The 10,767-nt window shown below is 48.8% G+C and overlaps 1 protein-coding gene; it reads right to left on the bottom strand.

Moving 5' to 3' along the window:
• Positions 1–201: 201 nt before the first annotated feature.
• GSTUM_00011912001 (uncharacterized protein) lies at positions 202–3,166 on the bottom strand (the record flags this gene model as incomplete). XM_002842225.2 has 2 exons in its annotated part: positions 202–2,760; positions 2,822–3,166. 2 exons carry the CDS (start codon positions 3,164–3,166, stop codon positions 997–999), a joined length of 2,109 nt encoding a protein of 702 aa, XP_002842271.1. The 3' UTR covers positions 202–996.
• Positions 3,167–10,767: the final 7,601 nt, after the last annotated feature.

The raw sequence follows: 10,767 nt of genomic DNA, 5'->3' as shown, positions 1-10,767 counted from the left end.
AGTGAGGAATTGTGATGTGGAAGTTTGATTATCGCTAGGCAGACCACCTCCATAATATTATAAATCAATTGACGGGAGCGTTGCATATAATATTATGTACGGATAGTTTCAGCTATAGTACTCTACTCTGTGCTCACCCACGTAAATATAGTATAGTATCCTACAGCTAACTTATAATGTCATACTCTGGTATGATATAAGAAAAAGGTAGGAACAGAATCAACCTTTAGATTACCCTAGCCGCAAGACACGGTTTCTCTTGTACGAATCAACCCATCAACCAATCGCTCAACCAGCTGACTAGCAAGTCGAATCACAAACCAAACAAGGTGGAAAAATGGAGATGAAAATCTGGGGAAGGAAAAATAATAGAAGAAAATAGAAAAGACACACAAGAATGCCAAATATGCTTGCTTTCCTGATCCCTATCCCTCTCGTCCATTCATCCGTCGACCCATCCATCCATCCATCCATCCATCCGTTACCATGTATTCCCCCCCCACACCAACCTCCAAACAAGTCCCCAATTAAGCGTAAATTAAAGCAAGAAAAACGGTATCTATTGACAAGGTAGGAGGAGTCGGTAAGGGAGAAGAGCAAAATAAGTGGGAAAAATGAATAAACTCCCCCTTAGAAAGAAATTATAAGGCCTTTGCAAACCCATAAACTTTGAACAATACCGGTGTAAGGCATTCCAAGACAAAAAAGTCGATCGTCAAAAACCATACCCAACCGTGAAAGTTTGCGACGAAAATACAAAACAAACCCTTGATGTAATGAAGAGAGGAGAGCAGGCCCGCGATACACTAGCCATTTAGGAAATAAAAAAGGAAGAAATGAAAAAAGGAAACACTCCAAATCGCCACGCTGGATAAAATATCCCGCACCTGCCGGATGGGGGACGAAACAAAAGTAGATGAAAGGAAATGGAACAAAAACAAAACACAAAACTCCTGGGCTCCAACCTGTCTCTCCAAAACTATTCATAGTCCTGAATTAACCACGATCCTCGTTACTATTATCCACATTAATTTCCCCCACCAATGTACCATCATCTGGCACGATTATTCCCGCCTTTCCCGTGCCGAGATCTGCACCCCTCTTTTGAGTTGCTACCGCCCTACTGACCTCCTGGGTCACATCCTCTGAAGTTGCCAGGAGATGGAGTAAATCCATGCGATTGGTTTCAGGCTTCACTGGTGCCACCTCGCTAGGCCGGCGGCTTTCGGGACCAGGACTCTCAGAACCTGAGGCATCCGACAAATTCCCACACTGGACAGCTGTGGGATGAAAATACATGGTCGAAATACTCGGGATTTGCGCATTCTTTCTCTTGCTAGATGCCGGTGACCCAGCTTCCCCGGCTTTTCCATCTTCCTCGTTATCAGTATCTTCATCATCGTCCTCAAGCTCACCATTGCCGAGTTCGTGGCTGCGGTCGCGGTTCTCAACTACCATATCTGGTTGAACGCCCACGTGTTCGTATCCCCCCTGTAAATCTACCAAGGGCATAGAAGATGAACCAAGCATATCATGTCCCGCCATGCCCACATCGTAGTCGCCGGATGGTGCAAGAGTAGTTGGAATTGGATCCATGCTGGCTCTCATATCCACTTCGGTGTGCGGGAGGTATAAATTAGGAAATCCACCTTCCTCCTGTGCGATGGTGTACAGGCTCACGCTAGGATCTGCAAATGCGGCTTCATAATAACGCTCGGGAACAGTGCAAGGAAAGCCAGCGAATGTTAAAGCCTGTTGGTTAGACATGGATTGCAAAGGTTGATTGATGGCATCCGAATTAGGCTGCAGGTCGTACATTCCCGTATCGATCGGGAAGTGGAACATTGGAAATGCCGAGATACTGTTAAGTTCCTGGCTCCCAGTGCCCGAGTCCGGAGATGGAATCATGTCGTTCCTCAAGCGGTTTGATGGTGGCTGAGACTGGCTTCCCTCCAACACCCTGCAAGACTTCCGTAGCTTCTTGTAGATCCCTTCCATCGGCTTCCAGTATCTCCTCAATTCCTTCAGCCAACCGAGCCCAGTGAATACCCTCTGCTTTTGGGCCCCAGCCCCACCATTCTCCCCCTTTAGCTCCCTTGCTCTTATCATGGAGATCTCGCAGGCGTCCGATATGGCTTGCCCCAAGAAAGGCGCATTGACAACCAAACTTCGATCACCCGCTTGCGCCTCTAATTTCCGTTTGTGGACATGCGACATTATAAGTAACACAGCATCTGCGTGAACAAATGTCTTTCGGATGCTTTGTATAACCTGCTCGTCCGGGCCGACTTCACCGGGCTGGTCCACCACATCTCCCATTGACCGGACATACCTATGCACATATGCCATAGCAGTGTGCCACATGACGTGCATCATGACAAAGGCTCCAGCAGTACCCACCTCAATTTGTCCGGCAAGATTCTCGTTTGAATACTGAAGACCAGTTGGTAATGTCTTTCTCCAGGTTTCCAACCTTTCAATCAGCTGCCGGAATTCGGTACCCTTGCCCCGATTGTGCTCAAACGCTGACATATGGATCTGTTTCAGGATATTGCCCCATATTCCAACAGCTCGGACAAGGAATGCCATTGCTCCCATATAAGCGGTTCCAGATGTGGGACTAAAGGGATTTGGTCCGAGAAGGTGTTCAGTGATAACGGACTTACCCTCATTGAATGACGGTTGGTTACAAGGAAGTTGAACATGGCAGTCGTGATCTTGTGTGAGGAAAGGCCGGGCCACACCATAGCTGTTTAACCGCTATATTTTATGCTTGTCAGTATCATAGAGGAGCAGGTTTGGGGTGACCAAGACAACTAACATCCATCAAGTAGTAGGACCAATAAGTCCTCCGCGCTACCTCCCTAGCTATAGCTGTCTGAGTACCCTTCGCTCTCCCATTCTCCAGATTCAAGTTCAAAGCAGCGCCCATTCTGACCGCCATACCAGCAAACATCCAAGCTTTATCTCCGTTATTGCTCCCGAAATCATGCAGCCCCATATGGATCATACTCTGAACGACCTGAATGCAGTTTTTGTCATAATTTTTCAAGATCTCCCCCCTTGCCAGGACCGCATAGCCTTCCTCATTCTTTGACAATGACGGCGAGAATCTTGCCGAGACAGCGCACAACGAAAAGAGCAGGACAGGGCTATGCTTGTCCATGTTTTCCTTAAACGACTTCTTATGCAGAAACGCGTATGTTTGAGAATACACATATGTGAAATAGATCTCAATCAGGTGGTCCATCTGTTCACGATTAGGAAGTAAACTGTGCCTCGGATCCTCGCTCATTAATCGTGGTATCGATGATAAGGGTGGTGTATCCACTATTGTTGGCGTCGAGCTCATTCCTTTCAGGCTGTTCCCATAGGTACCAACACTCATGCCATATGGGGCAGTCTCAAGTCCAGCGGTTGACACCGATGTGGAGGGAGAGGCGGAAGCATATGAGTGCGGAGGAGTTTCTGTTCCAACACCCACGCGCCCCCCCGGAACACCATACCCGGAATATTGCTCCGCCAGTTGTCTAGAATGATACCGCTTCGACATTTCACGCGGAATATTACCGTCCTCAACGTCATTCGATGGAACAACCCCTGCGCCGGGTGTTGCAAACATTAGTTTCTTTTCCCCCTGTATTGGAGTTGTTTGTAGTCGCGGTTGCGGATGTCTTGGGTGCATCGCCGAATTATCCACGAAATGATCCAGCCCGGAGGTTCCAAGGTCTAGTGGTTCGGTAGAAAACGAACTTCCCCTCGACGATTTTCCACGTTTAGGGACAGCACTACCCCCCCGGCCATCCTCCGAGGGTTTGCGCTTCCTAGAGCCCATCTGACCATTTGGGGGAATAATTCCTGGCGAGGCAGAGCTTCCCGGGATATTGTCGTGGTCCGACTCCTTCTTCTTCTTTCCTCCAGAGAGTTTCTTGGAGTTTTTCCGGCTTGGTTTCTCCTCCCTTCTGATTGTATTAGCAAATAATTGAACTTGAAGTGGGTGATCAAACATAAGAGACTCACTGATCTTGGCTGCAAGAGATCTTCATTTTCACACAGTGTTGGCACTTAGTTTCATCCTGCTCACTCTCACTGTAGGATACCACGAATGACAGTCAGTGAAGAACCAAGGTAAGGTCAGAAGCAACTTTGTGGCAGAATTCCAAACATTGACAACTTACACACACTTGATCTTCTTCGTCCGGCAGCTGGCACAGGCCTTCGGTAGCCTCTGCCTAGCTTTGCCAGCAGAAGTGAGTCCCCATTCCGGGAATACAGGCAGACCATCCTTCACCGCCGGCAAGAGTTTCCTAAGGCACTTCTTTCCAGTCCCCATCTGCCAGCCCAGAGGTATCTCGTTTTCCACCCCAAGTGGTAATACGTCCTCCTCATAATGCTGCCTCCCGTTGCTGTCAGTAAAAACCGGCCCCCCCCTTTTCTTACTTCCATCCTTCGTACTCTCTGTGCTACCAACTGAATCCATGCTGTCCCTCCGCACCCGATGAATGACATTCCGAGTAGTCGTCGGGCTGACGCTCGAGGTTCGCGACATGGCTTCTATCTTTATATCCTCATCGTCTGTATCATCAGGAACTAGGTCACGGTCATTCGATCGACCATTGAACATATTTGAGTTCCTGCGAGGGGATTGTCTTCGAGGCTCCATTGGTGGCCCGCGCTTCTGAGTCCCCAATTGACCCGGGGTGATAGGGTAGCCATGATCTTCCGAGTGGCGCCTCTCAGGATTATGGCTGTCTGGATAACGATGACCATCATCTCTGGACGGAAACTGGTAACTGCGCGGAAAATGGCTACCAGCACTAACACCGCCGCCATCATTCCTCATTGACGTAACCTTTGATCCAGGGGATAACGGCGAACTGGAAGGATAGAAGGAGTTCTGTGAATTTACCGGGGTCAGTGGTCCATATGGGTTAGCTACCCGATCCCTCGAATCAGGTCGTATATCCAGACCAGAAGGCCTCCTAGCAGCAATGGAAGCATTGAGCGGAGAATATCTAGGGGACGAGTCATGATTGGGGTCCGCAAACATTACCCGGTCAGACGAAAGGTGAACGTTGTTGGAATGTTGGGGCTGAGGGTATTCCCTTCGGAGATCATTCTGTGGCGATTCATGGTGTTGGTGGTGCCCGTTCACGGTCGGGGCGGGCATAGAAGGAACCACCCTAGAGGACGAAGAGGTTCTCGTGCCCAAGGGAGCCGGTAAGCCGTTGGTTGTAGGTAATTGACTCACTTGAGTTCGAGGAGAACTCGGATATTGATTGGGTGGAGATGGTGCGGCGGCATTTGGCTCAACAGGAGTATGTGGCGGACGATTATATGACGGAGGTGTCATACTATAAGGAGGTGGATGTGTCATATGGTGAGGGTGAGCGAAGCTTGGATCGTGGGAAGTAGTAGAGTGCTGTCTTGAAACAATGGGCCGCGTTGATTCCCATCCGTGCTGTGCCTGCTGGGGGGGGAATTGAGCATTTAGGGGAGAAATGTTGTGATGCAGATGACGCGGTTGATCATGATCGCCCGTAGGACTTGAGTACTGCCCCTGGTAATATGGCCATTTTTGGGCAGCTGCGGCAAGCGAGCCATTTGGGTAAGCAGTTCTAGGAGTCGAAGAGGGAGCATCCGAATATTGGTAGTGCTGCTCACCAGAGTTGTGGCCATTCATAACCCTTCCATCCATCGATCCATGGGCTTGAGGGAGGGATGGATCGCTGGAGTGATTATATGAAGCAGCAATGGATTCGTGGGGGACCGGGTGTACACCGCTCCCATCAGGAATTGGCCGTTGGGGAATCTGAGCAGCGGGGGCATAAGGATGTAGGTTGCGGCCGCTAGTCTCCGACATCGAGAAAGGCGCTTACTTCCCGACCTCTTGAAGGAAATGGAATTACGTTAAAAACAAATTCAATAAAGATCGGATGAAACGATGGCAAGTGAACTATCTTAAAATGGTGCGCTGGGAGGGTCGTGATATGGGGTGGTGTGAGCAGAACCTGGAGGAGTGGGTTGCTCGGGAGGGGGGAGTGGAGGGAGCAACACAGGGCCAAGGTAAACTTGAAGGGATAGTAGATGAGTTGAACATATACCCAAAAAAAACAGGGACAGAGGGGGGGGAAAGAGTTCGGGAGCGGGTATAAAGTGCTTGAAGAGTGAGAAGCTATCTCGGGAGAGCAAGCATGAGAGAGCCGCGACCAGACCAAATATAACCTAGAGCTTCCGATAATGCCCTGCCCAAAATGGTAACTGGTCTGGCGGAACCAAAGGAATATCCCAGGAGGTCTCTTGAGAAATGGAAGAAAGGGAAAAAAAAAAAAAAAGAAGGAAAGAAAGGGCTGTGTGTGTCGGGGGGAGACAAACCTTGGACTATGTGATTCGAGCACAAATATACGACCCTAGCCTACAATCTGGCAGCACAGGATATGGTGCTTGTTGTGGAGTAAAATAGACTGGAGTGGAGTGATGATGATGATATACCAGGCACTCCGGTCATTCAGTTGCTAACCGTACAGAATGAGGAGTTTTTTTCTTTACTCTATTTTTTTCCGAATGGATGGCTGTGAGATATAGGTATAGTTGGTATGCAATAATAGTAGCGATGAAGTGGAGAAAAGCGGCAATAAGCAGATCAAAGTAGGAAGAGCAACACTTTGGGGGGAAATTCCGATCAAAAGGGTAATGGCGCAATCATGCAAAGGCGAATTAAGCTTTGATCTGATGAAAACAAGGGATTATTCGCAGTGGAGCCAGTAGTAGCGCGGTAATGGCAGTAGTAGCAAAGTGGTAGCAGTGTAGCAGTGTAGTAGTGTAGTGTAGTAGTGTAATAGTGTAGTAGTGTAGTAGTGGCAACAACACTGCGTAGTAGATAGGCTGCAGGCGGGGCGGGTGGGCGAGTGGATGAGGGAGGTGGTTTGGGACCGAACCTGATCCACTGGAAAAGCTTTTCGTCTCCGAAAAGATTTCGACCAAACGAATAGCGTACCGGTATGCGTACTCCTTTCTATTTGTCCCGGGCGCCGAGCTAAGAGTAGAAAAGACAGCACAGTTGTTAGCTTGAAATACAACCCCTTCTCTCGTCCCCCTTCCTCCCCCCCATAGCGGTCGAGTGCAAGAACAAATAATAGGTGGAGAGATAGGTGGAGAGAGTACTCGAGCATGGAAGCGCTGAACGAGAAAACAAATGTGGATGGAGAAACTCACTACTTGACTAGCTACAGTCGAAGTATGCCCTCAATAAAGCAGCACCCTGACCCCCTTCCAATGGACCAAATTTGATCGGCGGGTGGCGGGGCGGGGAACCGGGCGAGTTCAGTCGCAACAGGTTGAGGCCAATGGCCCCAGTGGAAAAGTGGAAAGGAAAGTGTCTGAAGTGGTGAGGTGAGAGAGACTTTGAGGCTCTCGAGAGCGACAATTGCAAGCAAGTAAAAGAAAGTGACAAGCAGCGACGGCGGCAGTCGTCCTTCCTCCGGTAGTTGGATCGGCGCTGGGTGCGCCTGGCGTTCGCGAGAGCAGCAAGCTGATCGGATTTCTAGATGCGATAATCTGTGCGAACGGCGTGATGGTATGTAGATGGTAAACTTCATACACCCACCCTGTGAGCCACAGATTTCCCTCCCCTGTCCTAACCCCCGCGAAAAATAGGGCAGAGTGGTTGAGGGAATGAAAGGTCGAATAATGAATAATGGGATCAAGTCACCGCAGGAAAAATGTGAAAATGAGAAAAGTACGAGTGAGGAATAGAGTCAAGAATAAGAATCGAAGACAAAAATGAAATATTGTGGAGCCCCTCCAAAATAGAATAACCCCGGATCGCTGAAAAATGACCGCGCGATGCTCCGCTCCGCTCTTCTACCGGTATGATACAAGTATCTCAATTCCACCTGCCCATAAAAGGGTGAAAAATAAAATAAAATAGAGGTGGGGAAGAAGGAACATGAATCTCTCTCCCCAGTCGTGATCCGTTCCTCCAGCATTTTTAAGAACGACAGTGATATCCAACACTGCAGAGATCCGCTCGCTCTCAAAATATTTCCCTTTTACCTCTCTTGTCTTTTGTCTCTCTCTCCCTCCCTCTCTTTCCTTCTCTACTCGAGTATTCTCTCCTAAGGGGAAAAAAAAAAAAAATTTACCCTCAAGAAATGAAGGACCGACTGGCAGATAGGGAATAGAAGGGAATAATGCTCACACACGGACGCAATACGATATTTTCACTTGTTCGTAGAAGTGAAAAAGCAGAAATCCTATGGTATCTTGTCGATCGAACGTTAACAAACCAGTTCGCTTTTCCAGTCGGTTTCTCGCTAATTGAGGTTGCACAGGTCAGGCCAATGTCTCTCGGCTCCCCGGTGCTGGTGGGAGGAAGAGTTTTGGAGATGTGCTTACTTTACTAGTACTGATTGATGGTCCTCGGTACGCCTCTCTCTCCGTACTCTCTTTTTCTCACTGACACTTTTTTCCCTCTTTTCTGGTTCCAGAAAACTCCAATGCCACTTCTTCTCGCCAATTCACTCTTTTTTCCTTTGCTCCTTCCCCCGAATTCTCAATCCTTTTCCCAATCCACTTTTCTCACCCACTCTTTCACCTCGTTCGCACGCTTGCTCGAGGCGATGATGCAGGAGGGTCTACCGTAGCATCGGCCGGAACCGTAAAGGTCCGTTCGCAAGAGAAAACGGGGGACGTGATAATTGATTGTATACAGTGGCTAGAGCTTTCGCACCCCTCAAACCCTACCTCATCAGCACCCCTCCCTCCCCCTTTCACTCCTTGACCCAGGGTGTTCTGGTGCGGTTCAGTACAGTATGTTGCACACTTTCTGGCTCTCGGGGCGGGTTGTCCCCACCCCTCGCTCCACCACACACTCCTTCCTATCACACACCCCCTCCCTCTTCCCCCACCGCCCAGTTATCAGTGCTCGAGTACCGGTATGTCTTGGTTCATCAGTTACCCTTCTCCCCGTATCTCCCTCCTCTTGTGTCCACCCCGCCGTGCCTTCTTGGCCCAGTGTTCTGCTCCATAATTCCATGATCATGCCCCTCCTCGCTACCGTCCCGTACCATAGGTTTTGGGTTTTTGCATCACCCAAATAATCCCATAATCCCATTCTGTGGATGCTGGGCAATCTCATTCCCAAGAAGGCGCAAAAATTACATATGCACAGGAAGAGTGCACAAGCACACAATTACTAGGTATCTCCCGAATTAAGCAATCCCTGCTCGCCTCGTCTTAAGAGGAAGCGGGCTTTATCCATACATACCGGTACCCCGTCGCTCATGCCTACCCACCACCCCGAGTTGCGGAAACACTGTTGCAGAGATAGGAGCGTGAGGGCGAGGGAGAAAAAAAAAATGCACAAAAAGAAAGCAAAGAGCGAGAAATCGGAAAAACAAAACATAAGGAAAAAAGCTTGGAGTTGCTCCTAGCGGCACGCTTTGTATTACCATTTTTCGGCGCAGGTAGCCGTCCAAACCCGAAGAACTGCGGGCACGAGTTGACGCTGGTGTTAATTTTCCTCATTTTCCCCTTTCGCCCACCAGCCGAGTGAATAAAATGTCATACGGAAGAAGCCCTCCTGATCTGATTCTCTCTTCTCCGTCCAGAAGACAGAACGAGTACGATGTCGTAACACAAGTGGAATCCTTTCCTTCTTTCTTTTAACTCTCTTTCCAATCCACCCCAAGGATTTTACCTGCAACAAAGGATATAATAATGCTGGACCGGGGCACAACATTCTCACCAGCTTACACACACCGGACCAGACAGACAGCAGAAGACGAAGGTTATGCGTGAAATTGCATCGATGATGATGATGGTGATGATGATGATGATGATGATGATGATTAGTAAATGGTTCAGTTGAAATGGGATCGCAGGATGGCCCTGGCCCCCACCCCGGTACCCATAAGGGAGCGGGTCCTCAATAAGGCTCAAACTTGCGTAAGTGGGAAAGGAAAAAAATGAAAAAAATAAAAGCCCCTGGTGCATATTGGTACTCGTACTTGAGTACCGGTACTGGGGCTAGCTATTCCAAAGTGAAAAATCGAAGCATCTATGGGCTCGGACGAGAGTTTCTAATATAGAGCCAAAGTGATATATATCTCTCGTCTCTTTTTTTCCCTCTCTAAATCTCGAATACCAGTATCAGTTACGTTATGGGGACCAAGATGCGTATCTCAGCATACATGATCGGTTAACGGTATACGATAACGGGGAAAGTGTGAGGGCAGAGTAAGCGGAGGGATTGGGACTATCATACGGGTAGTCGGTGAAGCGAAGAGTGGAAAGGGAAAATGATGATAATTGGGGTGATAGATAGACCGACCACCCGATATTAACTTAAGTGGGGGAAAATTGGGGTACGTGGTTGCAATTGCATGGTCGATCATCATGTCCAGTCGCAGCCGCATGCAGTCCGTTTCCTCCGACCAGTCTTTTAGCTTTCCAAAAGGAGAAACATCGCATTTCGACAATCACCATACCCGTAACTTCAAAATCTTCAGAAAAGATAAAGAAAGGGGGGGGGAGGGAGAGAGGAAGAGAAAGGCTCCCAAACACCAAACGAGTAGTATGTACAATTATGCCATCGTGCTTCTTTCCCTCCCCCACCCTCCGAGTTCATTTCTTTCATCCACTCAATCCCCCGCATCTTTCCCCATTACCAAGAAAGCAACCCCCAATGTACCGCTGCGACAAGGTAGTGACCGGACAAGGCGGTAATTGGCTTTGCCGTTTAAACGCAGATCACACATAAATGAT

This window comes from Tuber melanosporum, assembly GCF_000151645.1.
Source record: "Tuber melanosporum whole genome shotgun sequence assembly, scaffold_92, strain Mel28".
Taxonomy (NCBI): domain Eukaryota; kingdom Fungi; phylum Ascomycota; class Pezizomycetes; order Pezizales; family Tuberaceae; genus Tuber; species Tuber melanosporum.
Note: the sequence above shows the minus strand (reverse complement) of the source record. Positions and strands in the feature narration are given on the sequence as shown.